The sequence below is a fragment of the Mauremys mutica genome, chromosome 8 (genome assembly GCF_020497125.1).
Source record: "Mauremys mutica isolate MM-2020 ecotype Southern chromosome 8, ASM2049712v1, whole genome shotgun sequence".
Lineage (NCBI taxonomy): Eukaryota > Metazoa > Chordata > Testudines > Geoemydidae > Mauremys > Mauremys mutica.
Window position 1 is genome coordinate 68,849,101 of NC_059079.1, and position 27,557 is coordinate 68,876,657.

The window sequence follows — 27,557 nt, forward strand, 5'->3', positions numbered from 1 at the left end:
TCTTTTAACCGACCTCAGTGAGGTCAGTCAGCGGTACCTGGGCAGACATGGGAGTGACTCAGCCAGGTCATTCCTATCTTCTGTCGAGCAGCCAGGAGATGATGATGGCTAGCAGTCGAACTGCACCGTCTGCTGTCACCCAAAAGATGTAAAAGATAGATGGAGTGGATCAAAACAAGAAATAGACCCGATTTGTTTTGTATTCATTTGCTTCCTTCCTCCATGAAATCAACGGCCTGCTAAACCCAGGGTTTTGAGTTCGATCCTTGAGGGGGCCATTCTGTGTGACAGTTGTTTGTGTTTCTCCTTGATGCAAAGCCACCCCCTTTGTGGACTGTAATTCCCTGTAAGCCATGTTGTCAGTCGCCCCTCCCTCCGTCAGAGCAGACAATCGTTTCGCGCCTTTTTTCAGCCCAGACGCCATAGCACTGGGATCATGGAGCCCACTCAGATCACCGCGGCAATTATGAGCACTGTAAACACCACACACATTATCCTGGAGTATATGCAGAACCAGAACCTGCCAAAGCAAAACCAGGCGAGGAGGTGATGGCAGCGCAGTGACGAGAGTGATGGGGACATAGACATGGACATAGACTTCTCACAAAGTACGGGCCCCGGTAATGTGCACATCATGGTGTTAATGGGGCAGGTTCATGCTGTGGAACGCTGATTCTGGGCCCGGGGAACAAGCACATACTGGTGGGACTGCATAGTGTTGCAGGTCTGGGACGATTCCCAGTGGCTGCAAAACTTTTGCATGCGTAAGGGCACTTTCATGGAACTTTGTGACTTGCTTTCCCCTGCCCTGAAGCGCCAGAATACCAAGATGAGAGCAGCCCTCACAGTTGAGAAGTGAGTGGCGATAGCCCTGTGGAAGCTTGCGACGCCAGACAGCTACCGGTCAGTTGGGCATCAATTTGGAGTGGGCATATCTACTGTGGGGACTGCTGTGATCCAAGTAGCCAAGGCAATCACTGAGCTGCTGATACCAAGGGTAGTGACTCTGGGAAATGTGCAGGTCATAGTGGATGGCTTTGCTGAAATGGGATTCCCTAACTGTGGTGGGGCAATAGACGGAACCCGTATCCCTGTCTTGGTACTGGAGCACCAAGCCAGCGAGTACATAAACTGAAAGGGGTACTTTTCAATGGTGCTGCAAACACTGGTGGATCACAGGGACGTTTCACCAACATTAACATGGGATGGCCGGGAAAGGTACATGACGCTCGCGTCTTCAGGAACTCTGGTCTGTTTCAAAAGCTGCAGGAAGGGACTTTCTTCCCAGACCAGAAAATAACCTTTGGGGATGTTGAAATGCCTATAGTTATCCTTGGGGAGCCAGCCTACCCCTTAATGCCACGGCTCATGAAGCCATACACAGGCAGCCTGGACAGTAGTCAGGAGCTGTTCAACTATAGGCTGAGCAAGTGCAGAAATGGTGGTAGAATGTGCATTTGGACATTTAAAAGTGCGCTGGCACAGTTTACTGACTCGGTTAGACCTCAGCTAAACCAATATTCCCATTGTTATTACTGCTTGCTCTGCACTCCACAATATCTGTGAGAGTAAGGGGGAGACGTTTATGGCGGGGTGGGAGGTTGAGGCAAATCGCCTGCGCGTAATCAGCAGCCAGCCAGACACCAGGGCGGTTAGAAGAGCACAGGAGGGCGCGGTGCGCATCAGAGAAGCTTTGAAAACCAATTTCATGACTGGCCAGGCTACGATGTGAAAGTTCTGTTTGTTTCTCCTTGTTGTTCTCTGGGGTGGAGTGGTTGGGTGGCTGGAGGCCCTCCCCCCCACCGCATTCTTGGGCGTCTGGGTGAGGAGGCAATGGAACTTGGGGAGGAGGGCTGTTGGTTACACAGGGGCTGTAGCGGCGGTCTGTGCTCCTGCTGCCTTTCCTGCAGCTCAACCATATGCTGGAGCATATGAGTTTGATCTTCCATCAGCCTGAGCATCGACTCTTGCCTTCTGTCAGCAAGCTGACGCCACCTATCATCTTCAGACTGCCGCTTACTCTCTTCAGACCGCCACTTACTCTCTTCAGACCGTTACCTCTCCTCGTGTTCATATTGTGCTTTCCTGCACTCTAACATTGTCTGCCTCCACGCATTCTGCTGTGCTTTGTCAGTGTGGGAGGATAGCAGGAGCTCAGAGAACATTTAATCCCGAGTGCGTTTTTTTCGCCTTCTAATCTTCACTAGCCTCTGTGCAGAAGAAACATTCGTGGCTGGTGGAGGAAAAGGGAGAGTGGTTAAAAAGACACATTTTAGAGAACAATGGGTACACTCTTTCACGTTAAACCTTGCTGTTCACATTACACAGCACATGTGCTTTCGTTACAAGGTTGCATTTTGCCTCTTGTATTGAGGGCCTGCCAGTTTGGTGTGAGAGATCACTCACGCTTCACCCCTCCCCCCACCACATGGCTAACAGCGGGGAACCTTTCTGTTCAACCACAGCCAAACAGCCGAGCAGGAACGGGCACCTTTGAATGTCCCCTTAATAAAAGCACCCTATTTCAACCAGGTGACCATGAATGATATCACTCTCCTGAGGATAACACAGTGAGATAAAAAATGGATGTTGTTTGAATGCCAGCAAACACCGGGATCATACGCTGCCATGCTTTGTTATGCAATGATTCCCAAATACGTGCTGTTGGCCTGTATAATACTTATGGCGATGTCCCTGGAGGATTTCCGCTCCATCCCCATACACATTAACAGACCTTTCCAGTAGCTGTACTGGCCGTGAATGCCAGGGCAAACTGATCATTAAACACGCTTGCTTTTAAACCATGTGTAATATTTACAAAGGTACACACCAGAGGTCCCTTCTCCGCATTCAGGGTCCGGGAGCCCGCCTTGGGTGGGTTCAGGGGTTACTGGCTCCAGGTCCAGGGTGAAAAACATATCTTGGCTGTTGGGGAAACTGGTTTCTCCACTTCCTTGCTGTGAGCTATCTTCAATCTCTTCATCATCATCTTCCTTGTCCCCAAAACCCGCTTCCGTGTTGCATGATTCTCCATTGACGGAGTCAAAGCACAGGGTTGGGGTAGTGGTGGCTGCACCCCCTAGATGCAGCTCATCATAGAAGCGGCATGTTTGGGGCTCTGATCCGGAGCAGCTGTTTGCCTCTCTGGTTTTGTGGTAGGCTTATCTTAGCTCCTTAATTTTCATGCGACACTGCTGTACGTCCCTGTTATAGCCTCTGTCCTTCATGCCCTTTGAGACTTTTTCTAATGTTTTGGCATTTCGTTTACTGGAACGGAGTTCAGTTAGCACGGATTCGTCTCCCCATAGGGCAAGCAGATCCCGTACCTCCCATTCGGTCCATGCTGGAGCTCTTTTGCGATCCTGGGACTCCATCGTGGTCACCTCTGCTGATGAGATCTGATGAGATCTGCACTCACCTGCACCTTGCCACGCTGGCCAAACAGGAAATGATATTCAAAAGTTCGCGGGCCTTTTCCTGTCTACCTGGCCAGTGCATCTGAGTTGAGAGCGCTGTCCAGAGCAGTCACAATGGAGCACTCTGGGATAACTCCCGGAGGCCAAAACCGTCGAATTGCATCCACACTACCCCAAATTCGACCCGGCAAGGCCGATTTCAGCGCTAATCCCCTTGTTAGAGGTGGAGTAAAGAAATCGATTTAAAGAGCTCTTTAAGTAAAAAAAAAAAAGGGCTTCGTCGTGTGGATGGGTCCAGACTTAAATCGAGGTAACACTGCTAAATTCAAACTATAATCGTAGTGTAGACCAGGCCCTGGTCAGACCAACTCAGCCATGCCTTCCCTGCTCTACCGCTTCTGCCTTGGATGCTGCACAAGATTCAACGAGACAGAGCGATGGTCATTCTAATCACCCCCTGCTGGTCCAGACAGTTCTGGTTTCTCAATCTCCTCTGCCTGTCCTCCTGATCATCGATTCCCATTGTCAACTTCCCCGATCTGACCCAGTACAACGCAAGAGCCAACATCCCAATCCACACACGCTACACCTCAGATTGTGGTATTTGGATGGGCATCTACTTTAGTACAGACATGTTCTTCAGCTGTACAACATGTTCTTTCCAGCAGCAGGAAAGAGTCCACTGGGCAATGTTACCAAGCCAAGTGGAAATGCTTCACATCTTGAGCTCAACGCAAAGGAGTCTTACCAGAATCCAAGGGGTCCCCCTCATTCTGTACAAAATTCTATCCTTAAAGTCATCAGGTCTCACCTGCAGTTCTTTGAGAGTCCACCTGGTGGCAATTAGCGCGTTCCACCCTCTGGTGGAAGGTTGCCCTGTCTTTACACACTCGCTAACCGCTAGGTTTTGGAAAGGCCTCCCACCCATCCAACCAACTGCACCCCAATGAGACCTGAATCTAGTTCTCTCTGTGCTGACGAAGCCATCCTTTGAGCCATTAGCTTTGTGCTCCATATCCCTTCTTTCCATGAAAGTCGCCTTCCTGGTTGCAATTACTTCCTCAAGATGGGTTAGCGAGCTCAGAGCTAAGATGGTGGACCCTCCTTTGATGATATTCCACAAGGATAAAGTCTCTCTAGGGCTACACCCCAAATTTTTGCCAAAGGTGGTCTCCCAGTTTCATTTGAATCAAGCCATTCACTTACCTGTTTTCTTCCTGGAACCACACACTTCTGCAAAGGAATGTCAGCTCCATTCCCTCAACATACAGCGAGCTTTGGCCTTCTACCTGTAGAGAAATAAACCAATCAGGAAATCCCCTAGACTGTTTGTTGCAGTATCAGAGAGACTCGGGGTGGGGTGGGAGGGACGGGACAGGCCATCTCCACCAAGAGAATCTCCAAATGGATTTCGGGTTGCATTATACACCACTACCAACTGTCAGGCCTACTTCCCCCTACAGGGGTGCGGTCTCACTCCACGAGAGCTCAGCCTGTGACCATGGCTTCCCTTCAAGACATTCCATTTGTAGACATATGTAGAGCAGCCACATGGAGTTCGGTGCACACCCTTGCAACACACTATACCTTAGTGCACGACTCGACAGCAGATGCCTCCTTCAGCACTGCAGTTCTCCACACGACCATTCCATCCTCCTCCAACTTAGGTACTGCTTGTCAATCACCCTCAGTGGAATACAATAGGGACCATCACTCGAAGAAGAAAAGGATGTTACTTACCTGTAATAGGAGGTTCTTTGAGATGTGTGGTCCCCATTTGTATTCCACTCGCCATCCACCTTCCCCTCTGCTGTGGATTGGTCAATTTGAAGTAGGGAAAGAACTGAAGACAAGGTCAGTCTGTCCTGCTCTTTATCGCCTCGGATGGAAGCATAAGGTGAGCCATGGTGCATGCGCAGACCAATGGACACTAACTTTCAAATTCTCCAACTCTAGACACATGGTGCATGCGTAACCCCTCAGTGGAATACAGACAGGGACCACACATCTCGAAGAACCTCCAGTTATAGGTAAATAACCTCTTATGTTAAGGCCTAAACTTACTATTAAATCATTTAAATTAAATTAAAAAATATTATTAATCAGTACATATTTGCTGCTGATGTTTTAAAGAAAGTCAAAACTCTGTACTGATGGAAATCACTAGCTCAGCACCTGGAACTAGAGTCTGCTGAAGGGCTAAACCAGCTTTTGACAGCAGTGGCCTCTTCTGCAGGCGCAGAGTGAATATTTTCATCATTTTAGTTTATTCAATTAGTTCAGCTCAATGATTAGTAAAGAAATCAGTTGAGAATTGAAAAGGCAGGAAAGCTTGTTTTCCTCTTCCAGTCTATGAATAAAAACTAAGTGTGAGAGGATGAGCTCTACAAGTTCTAAAATCTTGAAGGACATGGTAACCAGAAACAATCAGTGAAATCTACCAACTATAGATAACACTGAATTCTAATTTCCATCTGAATTGAGCTGGACACACATGAGAAGTAAAAAATTCATCATCTAGTAAATGTCAAATGCATCATTTGCCATAATAAAAATATAAAAATTAAGACTCTGAACACAGAATTTAGGCTGTATAGTTGCTTAAATAAATGTGTATAGATATAGTGTATCCTCCTGGTAGCCAAAAGAAGCACCAAATTTGGTGTAACGGCCATATGTAATTGCAAATCATCATGTTTTAATGTCTACCAGACAATGAGAATCAGCCTTTCATTAGGAAAATAACTAGAAGTACAAATGCAAAACAAGATTAAAATTGATGATTTAAATTGAGGTTTCCTGCTTACTGATTGAAATCATGATTAAAAGTTGTGACTTAAATCACTTTAACATAAATCAGTCTGCCCTGTGGGATAACCCTGGCACCAGTTTGCTGGATAGGGTACAAAAGATGTGTCTGTGCTTTGGGGGCAGGGGAGTCTGTGCTGTAAGCTGGGCCCTCTTCTCTCTCAGTAACGGGCCGCTCTTCTTTTTGCTCCGGTTACCGTGGAGCTTTGGCTTTGGGACAGGCTGTCAGGGCGACAGAGTTGTGTGGCACTTACTAGCCAAGGGTTCTTTCCTTTAGTTTATGGATTTGCTTTAATTTAGTCCCCACAGCAAGTATCTGAGCAGCCTGATCTCCCCACGACATTCCAACTCCCCTGCACACATGCACGCACACAGACCTCTTCCCTGCCTTGCCTGGCCCTGCCTTCTCTCAGCTCAAGATCAGACTGCTTCACTAGCTCTTTGTTAGACCTTCCTAGCACAAAACACAGGGGCTCCTCCCCTTCCCTCCCGCTTAGAGCCCAGGCATACAGAGATAATTAGACCATGTCTATTCCACCCCCCTGAGCAATATAAATTTCACCAGCATAAGTGGTAGTGTGCACAGCGCTATGTCAGCAGGAGAGTTTCTCCCTCTAACAGAGCTACCACCGCTCGTTAGGGGTGGTTTAATGACGCCGGCAGGAGAGCTCTCTCCCATCGCAATAGAGCGGCTACACAAGAGGTTTTACAGCAGCGCACATATATCAGTATGGCTGTGCCGCTGTAAGCTCTGTAGTGTAGACATAGCCTGAGTCAATCTCATCTGATCTTCATTCATTTCAAATGCTCCCTGGCACTCACTGATGTCAGAGAGAGAGAGTGCTCTGCGGCCAGCTGGGCATGAAATGGCTTTGGGGCTGGGAGTCACAGTCCAGGTCCAGTGGACAGGCCTCCATGTCATTTGAAAACCCACCCCAGCTGGCCCCTTTGTTGGCAGCCTCAGCAGAGAGGCCAAGGGACAAGTCAGAAGTCCCCTCCCCCATGAAGGGTGTCCCTCCAGGAGGGTGAGGTGTGTCGGCAGTGAGCAGCGTGAAGGTGGGAGTCAGACTTTGCTGGGGGCAGATCTAGGCCCTAGCGCTGCAGCCACACCAGGCTGTCAGCTCTGCACCACGCCAGGAGCTGGCTGGCTGGAGGCAGCGGAAAGGTTTAGGAGCTGTCGCTCTCATTGCAGCCTTCAGGCACTGTTCTGTCTGATTCATCTGTATCTCACGTCCATCAGCAGGTGTTCAGTGGCTTTGGGGAACTGTACTTTAGTGCTGTTATCGTTAAATTACCTTTCAAGTGCTGGCTGACGAAGCCAATATCTCAGTGCACACTGCTAATGTCGCAGTAAGGTGCCTGCTGCTGGGGGCAGCCTTGAAGCTGGGCTGGGGTTTGTATGGGTGTCTGTAAACGGGTGGTACTCACCCCTGCCGCGCCTCCTGCTGGTCGGTCCCGGAATGTCCCTCGGTCCGGCCCTGGAGCGCCCCCGGCAGGCTGGTGACCCGCCCGTTCTCTGGCCCCGGCGTCCCTCCCTGGACCCGGTGCCCGCTATCTATAATTGGGTCTCCCCCTCCCAGGGGAACCCCACGCTACTATCCCCGCCTTGCCTCAGTAGTGGCTACTGACAGTCATGGTCTAGCCCCACTCCCTGGGGCAGACTGCAGTATCAGCCCACTCATCACAGGCAAAGGGGGTTTGGACCTGCTGCTTCGTCCTACCCCTGGGCTGCCCTCTGCAACCCACAGTACCTATAGGCCCTTTGCTAGGCCGCAGCCTGGGGCTGTCCAGGCTGGAGCTTCCCCAGCTCCTTAGCCTGTTCCCAGCCCTGCTTCACCCTAGGTGCCTTCTCAGCTCCCTAAGCAGCTAGGCCCATCTCTCTCTGGAGCAGAGAGAGACTCTGTCTGGGCTCTGGCTTTCCTGCCTCTTATAATCCCCAGGGCTTCAGTTTGGGGCGTGGCCCCAGCTGCAGCCACTTTCCCACTCAGCCCAGCTCTGTCAGGGCCGCTTTTAACCCCTCTCAAGCCCTGTCAGGCAGCATTCTAAAGCCCTCAGGGCCGGAGCAGGGTCCACCCTGCTACAGTGTCTAACCCACGCTCTTTTATCTGGGCCTTTTCTCTCTGCAGTGAGATCAGTTCTGAAATACACCGTGCACCAAACTCCACTTCCCAGTGTGCTCTTGTAACAGCAGTGAGCATGTGAGTGCAGCTGTGCTGCCCAGCTCACAGGGAGAGAGAGAGAGTGTGTGTGTGGGGGGGGGGGGGGCATGAGCAACAAACCACCTGTCCCTTACCCCATACTGCTCTACCTTCCTCAACACTCAGCCAGTGCGCAGCACGCAGGGTACTCTGGAACAGTGGTTCTCAAACTTATTTGATCACGCCCCCTTTTTGGTGTCCCCTGCCACACAAGTACATACACTGACAAAAAACATCAACATTCAACTCTCACAAAATATGAAAACCACTAAGACGCTGATTCAAACAGAGCCGTTTAAGTATACAGGAAAGTGAGATGCTGCTTACTGGCATTGCACTGTTGTTACTAGTGTGATGAGTGCTCCTGGTTTTTGGAGCAGAGCAATTCCACGAATGAGCTAACAATCCATTGTAATAGGAGCAAAAGCAAAACTGTGATTGTGGTTGATGCTAGGGTGACCAGATGTCCTGATTTTATAGGAACAGTCCTGATATTCGGGGCTTTTTCTGATATAGGCGCCTATTACCTCCCACCCTTGTCCCAATTTTTCACACTTGCTATCTGGTCACCCTAGTCGATGCTTACAATTACACGTGCGCACTGTGCTGTAGCAAACGGATTAACGTACAGATGGCAACGACTTTGTATAATGCTATGCAAGCTTAACAGAAATCCATCAAAATACACAGCGCCACCTAGAGTCAAATGCACAGCGCCACCTGAGGACATAATATGTCTGGAGGAATCAGCTTTGCTAGTTATTCATTGCTGTGGATAAAATGTGTGCAGTATATTTTTTTCCTACACACACCCCAGAATACATTGGGCGCATTTGAGAACCTCTGCTCTGGCATACACTGGAATGACCAGGGCGATTGCCCCTCAGTTTAAGGCATGTAAATATGTTTGAGTCAGACTGTGATTTCTTGAGACAAGGCTCAAATGATCCCAAAAGGGTGGGGAGACTGACCAGCCTGTACCAGATTCAGAGTTATCCAATGTCGGTGACATAGCAATATACTTTACTACCAGCCTTCAGCAGTTAGTATTTTGTATTTATGTTGTGGAGTCCGTAGGGAGCCCCTGGCCCGAACCAGGACCCCATTGTGCTAGCACTGTACAAATACAGCACAAAGAGACAGTCCCAACCTCAAAGAGCTGGCAATCTAAGGACAAGACAAGAGACACCAGATGCAGACAGACAGACAGATGGAGAGAACAAGGACACAGTGAGACAGATTGGTCACCACAGTAGCCTGTGGTCTCAGCGTGCCAGAGCCTACCATCGTCAATACCTTCTGTCCCCAAGGATCCTAAGTGCTTACCACACAGAAGTGCACGTCAGCACCCCAGCACAGCAGCGTGGGCCAAGAACTGCTGCAGTAGAACCTGCAGGGGGCTTGGGGAGGCTGAGCAGGAATTTGCTGGGTCTGAGCAGCTACTTTAACAACCAGCCAACCCCTTTCTGTTTGTAGAGATCAATGTCCATGGGGTTCTTGCTGTGCCATAGGATGGACCACATCTTCCTAGAGATCAGCTCATGGAGCCCCAGCGCTGACCCACAATCACACAGACCCAGCCCCACTGCACTGACCCGCCTCTGCCCCTATTAGTGTTCATGTAATGTCCCTGCCCTGTGGAGATATGAGAGCTGGGACATGTTTTGTGTAGTTCTCATTGCCTCTGAGCTGGTCAGTGTTGCCAGTTAGTTCATTCTGTCATCCACGTATCATTGTATTAAGTGATGTTATGGTCAGTTCATAAACAATCAATGCTAAATAGATCGAAGTTGTAGGATTATAGACATATAGGATTGACAGTGATGAGTGTGTATTAGGTAGATAAGGAAAGCAAGGCTGAGACGCATGGCCTAAGGCTGAGACCTGTAAGATGTCAGCTTAGCCATACTAGGCCATAGGCATCAGAATACTTAACATGAGTGAATGACCTAGGAATAACTCTATGCCCATAAAGTCACAAGGTTATGGTAAAGATGGGCCAGTAGATGATTGCAGTAGACCACAGCATATTGTCTGAGACCACAAGACACCTGATTGCGGTCAACACATCAAGGAATGTCTGTGTTGACCGCATTGTATATGTTGTGCGTAGATGCTAATGAGAATAAGAGGAACTATAAACAATCTATAAAACGGGGCACCCCAATGTTCCTGGGGTGTAGAAGTACCGATAAGGAAAAGACGGCTGACACCTTCATGCATATACATAAGGTGTTAGGCATAGGTAGAATTGCAATATATAAAGGGTTCCCTGGTTGGGTAAAAGTGGGAATACCCACAGGAAAACCCCCAGCAGTAGTTCTCCCGCTACCAATGATCAGTTGGTGAGAGGTCCATCGTTCCCATGAATGTCGTTGGGGACGTGAGGATGACTGCAGGTATAATTACTGCATAGGTTTGTGGAGGGTTTCTATAGGCATGGGTAATTGTAACTTTGTTTAGTGCTTTAATCAAACTTTGTGCTGGTGATTGTGTCTGCAGTTGGTATCCTTGGACTTTGTGTGTCCCTAGAGCCTCCACATTTGAGAAAAGCACCAGAGACAATTTTGCTCTGTTGAGCTTGAAACTGTAGCGACTAGAGCCAAACCCACAGTGGTGTAATACAACATCACTACATTCACTTTAAATGAAAGGGTACATTAGCCACTGGTCACAGCCAGCTGCGTGGGGCAGAAGGCCAGCAAATGCTCCAGGGACAGCTAGTGATCCCTAGATGGCAGTTTGGGAAGCAGTGGGGTGGGATTTGGATATGGACTAGCCCTGGGAGGGTGTGCGTGCTGTGTGGTCCAGCCCTGTGGGTTAGCATCCCAATTTCTGAGTGACTTGCTGACATCTTTGCCTAGGTACTATTTTTCTCTGAAGATTTGCAATAAAAATGGATGATGAATGTAACATCCCATCTCCCCCGAAAAGGTGTCACCGGGTCGTTAGTGCCACCAGGAGCTGGCATTGCAGCCAGCCGGGACATTGAGGAGGGGGATGCCTTTCTTGAGCTTCTAACACAGGATACTGGCATAGTGGCATTGTTGGTCCCAGCTGATATGACATATTGTGCATCAGTGTCGCTGTCTTATGCTCTGCTTGTGTGGGAGAGAGAAGTGGGGAGCAGGAGACCGACAGGGAGAGCAAGAGCCTTGTGGACTAGACTGTACGTGCTTCTGTTTGCACATGTGCGTGTGTTTGTACATGTACATGCGTGTGTAGGTGTGCCTGTGTGCATGTGTGTGCGAGTGTACGAGATCCTTCCTTTGCCCTCCGCCACAGCGCCCAGTGCCGGCAATCGGGTGCTGCTTGGTGGGAGGGCGTGGGCAGGTGGTGCAGGGGGTTCACTGGCCTTTCCCTTACCTCCCCCAGTACGAGTTTAAAGCAAAGAACATCAAGAAGAAGAAAGTGAGTCTCCTGGTGTCAGTGGACGGGGTGAAGGTACTGCTTAAGAAGAAGAAGAAGGTAAGAGGCTCTGCCCCCTGAGCCTGTGCGGTGGGGTCCCCTCCACCTGCGGCGACAGGTCTGGGCCCCTTAGTGTGAGTGATGGGGCTATGGCTGTCGCAGGTTCTGGGGTGTGTCCTGCCAGCTGGCCTCTTGGGCAGAGGGGAGAGGGAGTTGCCCCTGCAGCCAGGTGCAGAGCTCTGGCTAGCTTCCCTGTGCATAGAAAGGGCTTGTCTGTTTACAGAGGCTTTGCAGGGAGCAGGCCCTTTGGTTGGTGGGGCCTAGAGGGGCTGCAGGGATTGGCCAGGCCCAGCCTGCAGCAGACACACTGCTTGCCTCAGGCTGCAGCTAGTTCTCTGTGGGAAGCATGCGATTACTGCCCTGGAACCAGGCCCAGAGGGAGGGGGAATTCATATCCAACCCCTCTCTTTTCTGCCGGGGCAGCCTGCAGGGCTGTGGATGAGGGAGCTGCATTGTCATTAGCAGAAAGCTTGGGGGTGGGGGAGCCCCAGCCCCCAGGGTTACACTGGTATCTCCCCAAGAGCACCTGGGTTAGTATGGGCCAGCCCAGGCAGGAGGGAGGGACATGGTCTGCCACTGACCCCTGCGAGGCCTCACTCTGCTACCTGGTCCAGTGTCACAATGGGCACCAAGGCAACACCCGCTCCCCCGGCTGGCTGCATTGTACCCTGCTGTGCCCAGGTGTGAGTGGGGACCCAGGGGCTGGGTAGTGGGGGGTCCGGCCCAAATAGCGGGATTCACCTTCTGCCCTGGCGACAGTGGTGTGAAGGAGCAGGAAATAGCCCCCATATGGCTGGAGAACGAGTGCTGGCTCTGCCCCCGGGCTGAAAGTGTCCTGGTGGGTGGGTGTGCTGGTGGGAGGAGCTGAGCCACTGCAGCGGCTCAGGCAGGGCCCTGGCAGCCCCTGGCTAGCAGTGGTGTAAGCTGCCTCCCCTCTGTTCCAGGTCTTGGGGTCAGTCAGGCCCAGGGACCAAAGAGACCGGGTTTGCACGAGGGAGCCCACAGTGGGCCAGATGCGTCCCTCCTCCCCAGAGCAGGGCTGGCCATGCACACTGGAAGGGAGCAGTGCTCCACTTTGGCCCAAGCAAGCTGGCCCATTGCATGCTGGGAACAGCATCTTGGTAGTAACAATGAAGGTGCTGACAACTTGCGCCTGTGGATTGGCCAGGACTGGGGGGCCCTGGGCAAAGTGGACCCCACAGAGGAGGCTAATAAGCCACACCCAGTGAGACCTGCGGGATGTGGCTTGTGTGCCACAGGAGGGTATGAAATATGTCCCAGTGAGCTGTACAGGGCTGGGGAACTGTCTCCTCAAGGGAAACAATGGAGGCCAAATATAAACATGATCATCAATATCTTTAATGGTCCATGGCTCCTACTGAATTCACAGCCTTGAAAAATCCATCACAGACCATGAAATCTGTATAGTATAGGGTAAAAGCACACAAAAGACCAGATTTCATGGGAGAGACCAGCGTTTCTCAAACTGAGGGTACTGATCCAAAAGGGAGTTGCAGGGGGGTTGCAAGGTTATTTTAGGGGGGTTGTGGTATCGCCACCCTTATTTCTGCACTGCTGCCTTCAGAACTGAGCGGCCGGAGAGTGGTGGCTGCCAACCGACAGCCCAGCTCTGCAGGCAGCAGCACAGAAGGGTGGCAACACCATACCATGCCATCCTTACTTCTGTGCTGCTGCTGCTGGGGTGCTGCCTTCAGAGCTGATTTCCTGGCCAGCAGCCTCCACTCTCCAGCTGCCCAGCTCTGAAGGCAGCACCGCCGCCAGCAGCAGTGCCGAAGTAAGGGTAACAGTACTGCAACCTCCCCTCCAATAACCTTGCGACCCCTCCCCCCCCATGTTCTTTTTGGGTTAGGAGCCCTACAATTACAACACCGTGAAATTTTAGATTTAAATAACTGAAATCATGAAATTTAAATGTTTTTAAATCTTATGACTGTGAAATTGACCAAAATGGACTGTGAATTTGGTAGGGCCTGTAACAATGCTGCCTCTGGCAGGACACAACTGAGAGTATCAATTCAGGACAAATTGTTTAGAGCAGGGCAGTTACAGCCCAAGGCTGGGGCTCCTTTACTATCAAGGCACACGAAACCAGCCAAAGAGAGAGGACCCCAGTTTTACCCCACTGGCTAACCAGAAGTCACTCTAGCTATTGCCTCAGACATTCCAGTTTCCCAGTATCATAACCAGCAGCCACTTCTTATGAGGACAAATGGTTATGAAAACCAATACCCCAGTAAAAGGAAAAAGGTTCTCCCAATCCCAAAGGACCAAGCCCCAGACCCAGGTCTATATACAAGTTATGTCTTACCGACAAATCACGCTGTTGCCAAACCTTTAGAATCTAAAATCTAAAGGTTTATTCATAAAAAGAAAGAAATATAGAAGAGAGTTAAAACTGTTAAATGGAATCAATTACATACAGCAATAGCAAAGTTCTTGGTTCAGGCTCATAGCAGTGATGGAATAAACTGCAGGTTCAAATCAAGTCTCTGGAGTACATCCACAGCTGGGATGCGTCATTCAGTCCTTTGTTCAGAGCTTCAGTTTGTAGCAAAGTCCCTCCAGAGGTAAGAAGCAGTACTGAAGACAAAATTGAGGGGTTTTCAGGGCCTTTTATATTCTCTCTCTTTTGGGTGGAAACCCCTTTGTTCTCCTGTGCAAAATCACAGCAACAAGATGGAGTTTGTAGCCACCTAGGCAAGTCACATGTCCATGCATGACTCAGGGCTTGGCTACACTTACAAATTTGCAGCGCTGCAGCAGGGTGTGAAAACACACCCTCTCCAGCGCTGCAAATTGCGGCGCTGCAAAGCGCCAGTGTGGTCAAAGCCCCAGCGCTGGGAGTATACATTTGGAGTATACATTTAAGTTGGGCCTCTAATTATTGTGTCTTTAAAAAGCATCCATGCAGCTTGCAGGGATTTCACTTTAGTCACTGTACCTTTTAATTTCTGTTTAACCCCTTCATTTTTGCATAGTTCCCCTTTTTTAAATTAAATGCCACAATGTTGGGCTGTTGAGATGTTCTTTCCACCACAGGGATGTTAAATGTTATTATATTATGGTCACTATTTCCAAGCAGTCCTGTTATACTTACCTCTTGGACCAGCTCCTGCGCTCCACTCAGGACTAAATCGAGAGTTCCCTCTCCCCTTGTGGGTTCCCATACCAGCTGCTTCAAGAAGCAGTCATTTAAAGTATCGAGAAATTTTGTCTCTGCATTTTGTCCTGAGGTGACATGTTCACAGTCAATATGGGGATAATTGAAAGCCCCCACTATAATTGAGTTCTTTATTTTGATAGCCTCTCTAATTTCTCTTAGCATTTCATCATCACTATCACTGTCCTGATCAGGTGGTCGATAATAGATCCCTAATGTTATATTCTTATTAGAGCATGAAATTACTATCCACAGAGATTCTATGGAACATGTGGATTCACTTAAGAGTTTTATTTCATTTGATTCTACATTTTCTTTCACATATAGTGCCACTCCCCCCCACCCTGCACGACCTGTTCTGTCCTTCCGATATATTTTGTACCCCTGAATGATTGTGTCCCATTGATTGTCCTCAGTCCACCAGGTCTCTGTGATACCTATTATATCAATATCCTCCTTTATCACAAGGCACTCTAGTTCACCCATCTTATTATTTAGACTGCTAGCATTTGTGTACAAGCACTTTAAAAACTTGTCAATATTTATTTGTCTGCCCTTTTCTGATGTGTCTGATTCTTTATGTGAATGTTTCTCATCTGATCTGGCCCTTACATTATCCTCTTCCATCCTCTGCTCCTGACTATAACCTAGAGAATCTCTATCAATAGACTCTCCTCTAAGAGAAGTCTCTGTCCTATCCACATGCTCCTCTGCAGCAGTTGGCTTTCCCCCATCTCCTAGTTTAAAAACTGCTCTGCAACCTTTTTCATGTTAAGTGCCAGCAGTCTGGTTCCACTTTGGTTTAGGTGAAGCCCATCTCTCCTGTATAGGCTCCCCCCATCCCAAAAGTTTCCCCAGCTCCTAATGAATCTAAACCCCTCCTCTCTCCACCATCGTCTCATCCACGCATTGAGACTCTGAAGCTCTGCCTGCCTACCTGGCCCTGCGCGTGGAACTGGGAGCATTTTTGAGAATGCCACCATAGAGGTCCTGGATTTCAGTCTCTTCCCTAGCAGCTTACATTTGGCCTCCAGGACGTCTCTCCTACCCTTCCCTATGTCATTGGTACCTACAAGTACCACGACCACTGGCTCCTCCCCAGCACTACATATAAGTCTATCCAGATGCCTCGAGAGATCTGCAACCTTTGCACTGGGCAGACAAGTCACCATACAATTCTCCCGGTCATCACAAACCCAGCTATCTATGTTTCTAATGATTGAATCTCCCATTACTAACACCTGCCTTTTCCTAGTGACTGGAGTTCCCTCCTCTGGAGAGGTAACCTCAGTGCGAGAGGATACCCTAACACCATCTGGAAGGAGGGTCCCAACTATGGGAAGGTTTCCCTCTGCTCCTGTTGACTGCTCTGCTTCCCTGGGCCTCCTCAACAGCTATGGGGCTGTCTTACCGGAGCTGGGACAATTCTACAGTGTCCCGGAAAGCCTCATCAACATACCTCTCTGCCTCCCTTAGCTCCTCCAGTTCCGCCACCCTGGCTTCCAAAGCCCGTACGTGCTCTCTGAGGGCCAGGAGCTCCTTGCACCGAATGCACACATATGCCACCTGCCCATAGAGCAGGTAATCAGACATGCTGCACTCAGTGCAATAAACTGGATAGCCCCCACTGTGCTGCAGGGCTTCTGCCTGCATTGTCTCCTGCAGCTACCTAGTAAATGAAAGGTTTTGTTTAAATCAAGAAGTTTTGAATGTAGTTTAGTTTACAGGTTTTAAAGAACAGCAAGTGAAGCCTTGCTCCCTTCCCACTCCCCTTGCAAAACTCCCTATTAGCAGCCCCTGGTCACTTGTGCACTGCTTTATAAAGCCCTGGCCTTCTTGATAGCCCCGCCCACTGACTAAGGCTCAGCCAATTAACAGAGGCTTCTAGCTTTCAAACCTTACTTGGAAGCTCACAGCTTCCAACTGCCAGCCACAGCACACAGTCCCTCAAACAAACAACCAACCAAACACAAGCTCAGCACACAGCAAGTAACCCCCAAATACAAACACACACTACAGACAGCCACTTACCCCAAGTGTGTTGTATTTGCTCCTCCTTCACCTGGAGAATTCCCTTGTGAAACTCCCTGTTAGCCTAGGGAGTTTTCAGACTCAGCAAGGAGCGAGTCTCCTGCTCATAGACTCATAGACTTTACGGTCAGAAGGGACCATCATGATCATCTAGTCAACCTCCTGCACATTTCAGGCCACAGAACCTCACCCACTCTTTCAATAGGCCCATAACTTCTGGCTGAGTTACTGAATCCTCAAATCATGGTTTAAAGGCTTCAAGTTACAGAGAATCCACCATTTAAACTAGTTTAAACCTGCCCGTGACTCGTGCCCCAAGCTGCGAAGGAAGGTTAAAAAAAAACCAAAGTTTTCAGCCAATCTGACTTGGGGAGAAATTCCTTCCCGACCCCAAATATGGCGATCAGTTAGACCCTGAGCATGCAGGAAAGACACCTGGGAAAGAATTCTTTGTAGTAACTCCAAGCCCTCCCCATCTAGTGCCCCATCTCTGGCAACAGGAGATATTTGCTGCTAGCAGTCACTAGGCAGTCCCATCAGACCATCCCCTCCATACACTTATCAAGCTCAGTCTTGAAGCTAGTTAGGTTTTTTGCCCCCACTGCTCCCCTTGGAAAGCTGTTCCAGAACTTCACTTCTCTGATGGGTAGAAACCGTCATCTAATTTCAAGCCTAAACTTGTTGATGGCCGGTTTATATCCATTTGGTCTTGTGTCCACATTGGCACTTAACTTAAAAAATTCCTCTCCCTCCCTGGTCTTTATCCCTCTGATAGATTTATAGAGAGCAATTCTATCTCCCTCAGCCTTTGTTTGGTTAGGCTAAACAAGCCAAGCTCTTTGCTGTTATATCCGACACTGGTGGCAGAGAATCTACTGCCATAGAGTCCTGGCAGGATCTTCTCAGGAGCCCAGGAAGCACTCTCATATGCCTGAAACCCACTTCAGAGAAGTTGGATGTGGCTCTGAGCAAGCCCAGCACCTCAGCCCAAGAGTCCCAGAGGCTTGACAAGAAAGTCCATAAACATTGAGCTCTGTCAGTGCTGCAGCATGACCCATTGGTACTGTGACCCTCGGCACCTCCCAAACTTTGGGTCCCTCAGCCCCAATTAAGACTGTTCACTACCTGCCCATGGCACCATCCTCGTCAGCACTCTCTCCAGTTCTGATGGTCTGGACAGAGAAAGCCCCTCTTACTCTGGGGAGAACTGAATCCTGTGCCCCTCCACGTTCCCAGATCTGGAATACCCTCCATCTGGTCCATTCCTGTCTAGTGATGTCAGAATACCATCTGGGGAGTCAACAGCTCGGAGAAAAAAAGTTTATCATCTGGTTCTTCATATAACATCAGGGCTGGAAGGGACCTCAGGATGTTATCTAGTCCAACCCCCTACTCAAAGCAGGGCTAATCCCCAGATGGATTTTTGCCCTAGATCCCTAAATGGCCCCCTCAAGGATTGAGCTCACAACCCTAAGTTTAGCAGGCTAGTGCACAAACCACTGAGCTATCCCTCTTCCTCAAGTTACAGCTTCCCTCCAGCCACTGAAAAGACTTACACTACCTTGAGATGAACCTCAGCATTTAGCTCAGCGTTGCTGGTACCCCATGAAATGGAGGCCTCCGCATCCCCCTTTTGATCCTTCCTCCTGGCCATATTGGAGCCCTGGAATCAGTGCCCCTCTGCAGAGAATCTGCTCTGCTAGAGAGTAGAGGAAGAGGAAGACGTATTGGATCCAGTGGTTCCACCGGAACCTGCAAAACTGTCATCATCATCTCCGGATAACGCCATGTCTCTCTCCTCCGCCGATGATGTCAGGCAGTTCCAGGATCTTCTTCATAGAGTTGCTAGTGAGCTTCAGATTCTTCTGGAAGAGGTTCAGGAATCCCAGCACAAACTCTCAATATCCTCCACCTAGTTGGATCCAACAAAATAGTGCTCCCTGTTCATGAGGCTATAATTGAGCCAGGTAGGGCTGTTTGGCACCCCCCCCCCCCCACTATCTGCGTTCCCACCCCCAACAGGGCAGAAAAATATTCTTATGTGCTGGCAAAAGGGGCTGAGTTTTTGTTTTCTCACCCCATTCCCAACTCTTTGGTAGTCCAAGCAGCTTCCAAAAGGGCTAGACAGCAACACCCCCAGTCTACCCCTGTGGACAAAGAGGGTAAACATCTACACCTACTGGCAAGAAAGGGATGCCTACAACTCCCCTGGCACCTGCCATCGGAGTCAGAGGGGCAGAACGCAGGAGAGAAGGCAATTGCGGAGGACAGGAGTGATGCCTGGGCAGAATGGAAGTGGGCCCAGGTCAAGCATTGTAAAGAAGGGGCAGGGAGGTCAAATGTAGAAGGAAGGCAAGATTTAGAGGGCCCTGTACTGCACTGTGCTGATGAGCTATGGACAGCACCTAACATCCTCATTTACAGCTGCCTTCATTGCAGAAAAAGGAATGGACCTGGGACGAGAGCAAAATACTGGTGATGCAGGATCCCATCTACAGGTAAGAGCCCCTCAAGGTGGCATGTGGCTCCCCTTGCCCAGCCAGTGACCCAGGGGTGCCTGGAGCTGCCCTGGCTCTCACACAGCCCAGCCAGTGCCCTGGGGGTGCCTGGAACTCCCCTGGGATGTGATGCTGCCCAGCCACTGCCCTGGGGGTGCTGGCTCTGACACACAGCCCACTGGGCCCCGTACACAGAACCCAGAAGGGGATCATCTGCAGTGCAGGTGCTGGAATTTTAGGGCCCCCAAGGGCCCCCCGCAGACAGGCAGCCGAATCGGAGCCAGGCCAGGAGTCACTGAGCCCCTGTGAATGAGCTGCTTTGAGGGAAAACCATTCTCTGGCAGGGATTAGAGCCGCCCGCTGGTGCTCCTCCAAACCTGGGGCAGGGGAGCAGAGCAGCGTGGCCCTGGATCCCAGCAGACCTTAGGCCCGCTGGGCCTTATGGCTGATACATGGAGCTTCTGCAGTGGGAGGGAAGGGCAGGGCTCCATGCTCTGCCAGCAGCCAAGGCACATGCTCTATGCCAGCCCCTTGCCTTCCCCCACTGGCCACCGTCATTGCCCAACTCAGCTCACCCAGGGAGCTGGCTGCTTTGGAGAGCTCCTGAAGGGCATATGTCCCAAATCTGTCTTCTGGCCCAGCAGGGAGGCCCTCAGGGGCTTCCTCCCCATTACACCCCATCACTGAAGCTGCACTGGCAGGGCTGGCCTAGCGGGTGCTCCTGGCCAGGGGGGCAGAGCTGGACTAGCAGGTGCTACTGGCCAGGGGCAGAGACTTGTGGGGGCAGGGCTGGCTATCAGGTGCTGCTGGCCAGGTGGGGGGCAGAGCCATGTGGGGGCAGGACTGGGCTAACAGGGTACTGCTGGCCAGGGGGGCAGAGCCCTATGGGGGCAGGGCTGGACTAGCAGGTGCTGCTGACCCGGGGCAGAGACTTGTGGGGGCAGGGCTGGCTATCAGGTGCTGCTGGCCATGTGGGGACCAGAGCCATGTGGGGGCAGGGCTGGGCTAACAGGGTGCTGCTGGCCAGGGGGGCAAAGCCCTATGGGGGCAGGGCTGGGCTAGCGGGAGCTACTGTCCAGGGGGCAGAGCCCTGTAGGGGCGGGGCTGGGCTAACAGGGTGCTGCTGGCCAAGTGGGGGGCACTGGCAGGGCCAGGTGTGGGGAAGCGAGAGGAAACGTGACTAGGGAAGACAGCAGGTGTCCACCCAATTTGGTGGCCCATTCCCTTTCACTGTGAGGGTCTGTGGGGCCCAGTCACCCATGAGTCACTGATGAGCTGCCGGCCAGTCCCAGCTGCTCTACTGGCTGCTGTGTGGCCCCCCCAGCCAGCACGGTGCCGGTGCTGATAGGGGTAGTGGAAAGAGTTAGGAGCATGGGCAGGCTGTGCTCACCATTGAACTGTGGATTGGCTCGGCCATGAGTACTGCGAGCACCTGCCCCATAAGCAGCATGAGTGAGGCCTTCCAGCCCGCTGAGCGCCACAGATGGGGCTTGTAATGCAGACGTCCCTCCCCTCTCTCCATGCAGGATATTCTACGTGTCCCACGACTCCCAGGACCTGAAGATCTTCAGCTACATCGCCAGAGACGGCTCCAGCAACGTCTTCAGGTGTAACGTCTTCAAGTCCAAGAAGAAGGTACCTGCGGCGGGGCTGTGGGGATGCGGGGTCTCTGTGAGGGTGCAGGGTGGCCATGCTGCTGACTCAAACGTGCTGTGCCTATGGGGAGGTCCTGGGAAATGGCTGTTTCTTGGATACCCCGGAGCTCCTGGATTCTCCCTCCAGCGCCACCACCAGCCTGTGGCAAGGCAGAGCTCCGGGAGCTCCAGGTGTGCCTTGCCTCGGAGGCACGGTAAGGCCCGCAGCGCTCAGCCCCTTCCTCACACACCCTGCTGTACAGAGCCTTCTAGCCACCACCTCTGGGACTTGCCAGCAAGGAGCTGCCCAGCCTCCCCACAGCCATTGTCCCATCGTGCGCTGGGCAGAGCCAGTAGGGTCCTCTCACTGCAATGGGGGGTTCTTGGTACCACACCCCTGGGGTCAGCAGATTTGCCTGGCCTCGGTTGCAACAGGACTGTCTCTAGGCACCAGCAAACCAAGCATGTCCTTGGGTCGGCATTCCAGCTTCAGCAGTTGCACTCTCAGAGGGTTTGGGGTTTTTTTGTTTTTTGTTTTTTTTGGCTTGGGGCGGCAAAAAACCTAGAGCCGGCCCTGAGCTACAAAGCCATCCCCCGTCTCCTCACTGCTTCTCTCCCCTACCAGCACCTGTCGCAATTCACCGTGGGCCTGGCGGGGTGTTAATGCTGTGACTGATGGGTCAGAGGGCGCAGCGGGCAGCCAAGCTATCTCTGTCACACAGGAGCTGCAAGGCTTGGGCTGTGCTCTGGGAGAGCTGCCTTTCCCCAGGTCTTGAAGGGACTGGCCACACTGGCTAGTTTGGATGGGCAGGAACTCAAGGCATGAGGCTGATGTGGCTGCGAGACCCCTTAGGGCAGGACCACACTGCCCCGGCCTGCTGTTCTCAGAGAGCTGTGGCCATCACCTCTCCCCTCCTCTCCCCTTCCTGTCAGGGCAGCTGGGAAAAGCCCCCAGCTGCTCCCCCCTCACCCCGCTCTGTGCACCAACGTGGGGCCCCTCACTGAGATGGGTTGGGCAGCAATGGATCACGCTTTGGGGCTGCACCGGGAACTGTGAGATATTTAACCTCCCTGCTAGAGATCCTTGACATCTGGGAGTCGGCACTCACCAAGCAAGGGGCGAAGTGCTTAGAACGACACCTGGAGCCGAAGCTGGACAAACGCCAGCTAAGGCCAGAGGCCAGTTGAGGCATGATCTGAACTGTGTGGAGGGCAGAGCTGTGCAGCGAGGGCCAGAGGCATTCGAGACAGAAATCACGCAATGTTGCCAACTCCAGTGCAGCTTCCCTGGAGGTAGCACTCAGGGCTGAAAGTTTGTCATGTTCCTAGGAGCCTCTCTGTATCAGAGCCTTAGAGACCATGATGCCACAGGGCCCCAAGGTAGATCAGAGCTCTCCCTTTGTGCATGGACTAGGGGGTGCTGGGATGCAGCTCTTTGCAGAGCCCTGGGCCCTTGAGCCATCCAGGGCTCCGGCTCAGCCTCAGGATGCTCCTTGGGGTTCTGGCCAGCAAAGCCTCCCATGCTGTCAGCAACTTCAGCGGTTTGGTGCGCGATCCCTACGGCCCATCATCACAGCTCCTCTCTCCTCTGCCCCAGAGCCAGGCCATGCGCATCGTCCGCACCGTGGGGCAGGCCTTCGAGGTCTGCCACAAGCTGAGCCTGCAGCACACCCAGCAGGACGCGGACGGGCAGGAGGATGGTGACAGTGAGGACATGGGTGGCCCAGGTACGCTGCAGCTGGCGGGGAGAGGCTCTGTGCTCGGGACTCCTGCTGAGGGCAGGCCATGGCCTCCAGTCGTGCTCTTGTCCTGCAGGTGTTTTGTGGCTCGCCCAGGGAGCGGGCGGCCCCCCCCCCCCCCCGGGAGATGGAGGCCCCCCCCGAAGCAATGTACAGGTGCCAGGTAGTGCAGAGACCCCACTGGGGCGCGAAGGCCAGCGGTGTCTGACAGTGCCGTTCTGCCCCGGCTAATGGAGGGCTGTGAGAACAAGGCGTGCACACGTCCTCTCCCTCTGGGATGTGGACCCAGAGCAGGGAGTGGCATTTGCTAGGTCCTGGCCTTCGTCCTATGGACCTTCCGCCCTACTGGGAACCCGTTCACAGGGCTGCGGATTGTGCCAGCTGCGAGTGCTCATATTAGACAAGCCCCTGTTGGGGATGGTCTAGGTGTGCCTGGTCCAGCCTCAGCAGAAGGCAAGGGACTGGATCGAGGGCTCTTCCAGCTCTGCAGCCCTGGGATTCTCATTTGCAGCCCATAACATTTACTTGGTGCACACGTAAAAGCGAGAACATAGTATTAAAGTAACTCCTGGCCCCGAGCAGACCTTCCGCCTCCGCCCTGGGGCTGGCCCCGCGGAATTCTCTGCTCCGAGTTGCAGTGAGCACCAAACAAGCAGCTCCTGAGCTGACAGAGTCTCGGAGGAGTTGCCTCAGCTGGGGCCAAGAAAACGAAGTTACACCGGTCACTGGAGTTACAATACAGCAGTGTGTGGGGAGGGGGCATGCTCGTCTCCCGAGTGCCAGTGCCATGGGGCGGGGAGGATCTCGGAAAGGGGATATGCCCCTCCCCATATGATGGACAGAAATGGCACAGACTGGTAGAGGTGACGTGTGGGGGTCATGTGGGGTCACATGCCTCACAAGATTGATCGGTCACATGGTGCGGTTGGGCCCCTTCTCTGTGGGGCAGCTGAGCCTGCAAGCTGTGCTGGGCAGGGAGAGGCAGAGGCAGGAGGAATAGCTGGCAGCTGTAGGGAGATGCTGCTGCTTTTGGGGGGGGCTGTGACTTGAGCTGTTTCAGGGTTGTGCCCCCCACTATCAGCAGGCACGGGTCATCTCTGCAGACTGGATTTTGAATGTACCACAGGTTGGGTTTGGGGCCGTCAGCAGAGCTGTGGGGGAGGGAGGCAGCCCAGGACTGGGATAGCAGGGGGCTGCGGGTCAGGATTGAGAGGCATTAGCAGAGCTGGGAGTGGGGGCCCAGGGCTGGGATAGCAGAGGGCAGCCAGTCAGGATTGAGGGGCATTAGCAGAGCTGGGAGTGCGGGCCCAAGGCTGGGATAGCAGGTGGCTGCGGGTCAGGATTAAGGGGCATTAGCAGAACTGGGAGTGGGGGCCCAGGGCTGGGATAGCAGGTGGCTGCGGGTCAGGATTAAGGGGCAATAGCAGAGCTGGGAGTGGGGGCCCAGGGCTGGGATAGCAGGTGGCTGCGGGTCAGGATTGAGAGGCATTAGCAGAGCTGGGAGTGGGGGCCCAGGGCTGGGATAGCAGGTGGCTGCGGGTCAGGATTGAGAGGCATTAGCAGAGCTGGAAGTGGGGGCCCAGGGCTAGGATAGCAGAGGGCAGCCGGTCAGGATTGATGGGCATTAGCAGAGCTGGGAGTGAGGGCCCAGGCTGGGATAGCAGGTGGCTGCGGGTCAGGATTAAGGGGCAATAGCAGAGCTGGGAGTGGGGGCCCAGGGCTGGGATAGCAGGTGGCTGCGGGTCAGGATTAAGGGGCATTAGCAGAGCTGGGAGTGGGGGCCCAGGACTGGAATAACGGGGGGCTGCAGGTCAGGATTGAGAGGCATTAGCAGAGCTGGGAGTGGGGGCCCAGGGCAGCAAGAACGGGGGGCTGCAGGTCAGGATTGAGAGGCATTAGCAGAGCTGGGAGTGGGGGCCCAGGGCTGGAATAACGGGGGGCTGCAGGTCAGGATTGAGAGGCATTAGCAGAGCTGGGAGTGGGGGCCCAGGGCTGGGATAGCAGGGGGCTGCGGGTCAGGATTGAGGGGCATTAGCAGAGCTGGGAGTGGGGAGCCCAGGGCTGGGAGTGGGGCTGCAAGTCAGAACTGAGAAGCATTGGCATCTCTCCTAGGCATGGAGCACACCAGGGTTAAGCGAGTGCATTTCGTGAGGAGTCAAGCTGGAGCCAGTTTGGTGTGTTCTTCCCCATGTGCCAGGCTGGGTCCTGCATACATTTCTCTCTTGTCTGTCACCCCGAGGAATGGCTTCTGTGCTGTCTTTCCCAGGGCCTCCCCGACCACTCAGCTCCAGGCCCATCTCCCGGCTCTGCACCGCCCAAGCACCCTGGCTCCTCCCAGTTACATGCCACACCAAAGTCCCAGACCATTTGGAGGGTGCCCAGTTCCCCATCTATGCCAATCTCCTTGCCCAGCCCATCCTTCTCTCTCTGGAACTAGGCCTGCAAGGAGAGCCAGTGACCTCTGCTCTGTGTACTCTGTCAGTCCCACTGGTTCTCAGGTCTGCTCGCCCGCCTGCTCACCCTGCCGGTGCTGAGACAAGGCGTTACAAGGGACGTCCTTCAGCACAGACCTGTGCCCTCAGGGACCCACTGCCAGGCAGCCCCGTTGCAGACTCATTGCCTCTTTCTCCCCCTCCTCCTCCTCCTCATAATACTGAGCTCTTATAGTGGACTGAACTCAAAACAGCATCATTAGGTTTCAGTCTCATCCCAGCAGGACATATGGGGCAGTTCATACTCTCAAACCCACTGACGTCCAGTCAGACAAGGGCCCCACACACAACAGGTTCTTCATGCTGTTCCTCTAGGAGTTATGACAGCAAATACTTTAGCTCAACTGACAGCCTCAGTGTCGGCCAGCACTGCTGCATGCTTCTGCCCTAATGCTGGCCAAGGCCCATGTATCCTGCCCTCCTGCTGCCCAGTGATTGGCTGTGCAATCCCTCTGCTGCACAGCTGCACTCTGTGGAAGGTGACTGCCTGCCCTTCTCAGAGGAGAGTTCTCCAGAAAGTGAGCCGAGCACAGAGCAAGATAGGGCTGCATCCTGAGCCTGCCCACAGCCTGAAATCGTCATTTGGAGGGCTGTGAACCACCCACCCACCCCCATCTCAGAGGAGTGACCCAGAACCCTACTGCTGACAACTTTAATTTTGCCATGAACTGTTTCACCATCAGTCATTTCTGCAGGAACAGCCAGTGAACGTGTTCCTCCTGCATGCCCTGTTCTCCTCCCCTGCATTTCCAAGTAGTGATACCGTTCCTATCCAAGGTCATTGAGAGACCTGCATGCGGTGCCATCCATTCCCTGCACTTCCCCTCATCCTGGGTCTCTCATGGCTGGCCCACCATAACTCTCTTCTCAGCTGGCACAAGCTAAAATCTCACAATTCTGCCAGCAGCACTGCTTGACCCCAGGAAGTGGGCAGCACACAGTACCCCAGCAGTCACACACCAGGGAAGCTGGCCCCACAGAGCCGCCCACTGATTCCGGTCCTCGACTTCCATCCAAATACAGCGACTGCAAAGATGTCATCAAACCGCCTGCAGACACCTTGCCCCACACAGGGACTATGGCTGCCCAGTTGAGCAACAACCAGGGGCAGACATTCAGGTGTATGGACACCATGTCAGATCCAGAACTGGCCACACTCTGCTCCAGCTAGCCAAGGACTTTATTCCTAAATCCACTTTGCCTGCCGGAGCCCCAGTCCTTTTTGTTATTTAAAAAAAAAAAAAGTTGGAAGCCTCAGACTATGTGTGGACTATCAGGCCCTGAATCAGGTCACCATTAAAAACTGATACCCATTACCACCAATCCCCAAGCTAATGGACCACATGAGCACCGCCTGGGTACACACAAAGCTAGCCCTCCAGGAGGCACACAACCTAGTACAAGTTAGAGCTGGGGACGAATGGAAACCCTCCATTCGAACACATTATGGGCACTTTGAATATCTCGTGATACCCTTTGGTTTGACAAATGCTTGCGATGTTTCAGCATTTATTAATGATGTGCTCTGGAACATTGTGGGCCAATACGTGGTGACATACTGATCTTTTCAGACAGTGCCAAACAACACAGCATGCATGTCTGGTCTCTGTATGAAGCTAGAAAAATGTGCCTTTGATCAGTCCTCCATAGAATTTGTAGGGTCATCCTATCTCCCGCGGGTACTGAAATAGACCCACACAAGATAAAGGCAGTCCTCGAATGGGGGAGCACCATGGAACGTTCATGAACTACAGCCTTTCCTGGGTTCACAAACGTCTATCACCCATTCATCCCAAAGTTCTTGGAGCAGATCGCCCCTCTCACTGCCTTGCTCCTCAAAAACACCAGTTTCCTGTGGTCTCCCAAGGCCCAGCAAGCCTTCAAGCAATTAAAACTTGCGTTTACCACCACTCCCAAAGTGGTCCATCCCGACACCACATAAGCCTTCATCATCAAAGCAAGAGCTTCCAACCTGGCGATCAGAGCAGTTCTACCCCAAAGGCACAATCCTCAACAATTGCTGCACCCACACGTCTCAAAATTTTGAACAAAGAACTCCTGGCATTTAAGATGGCCTTTGCAGAGTGGCACC

The 27,557-nt window shown here is 52.3% G+C and overlaps 1 protein-coding gene across 5 annotated transcripts in view; it reads left to right on the forward strand.

The window, feature by feature from the left end:
• Positions 1-27,557, forward strand: part of LOC123375712 (carboxyl-terminal PDZ ligand of neuronal nitric oxide synthase protein-like) — a 191,375-nt gene that overhangs the window by 95,471 nt on the left and 68,347 nt on the right. For 3 of the 5 annotated variants that reach the window (XM_045026885.1, XM_045026884.1, XM_045026887.1), the window contains exons 3-6: positions 11,798-11,890; positions 19,527-19,600; positions 21,127-21,235; positions 22,832-22,961. In XM_045026885.1, the coding sequence (XP_044882820.1) occupies positions 11,798-11,890; positions 19,527-19,600; positions 21,127-21,235; positions 22,832-22,961 (406 nt within the window). Of the gene's footprint in view, positions 1-11,797; positions 11,891-18,990; positions 19,070-19,526; positions 19,601-21,126; positions 21,236-22,831; positions 22,962-27,557 lie in introns of those variants that run through there. The other 2 variants (XM_045026886.1, XM_045026888.1) reach the window with 2 other exon arrangements.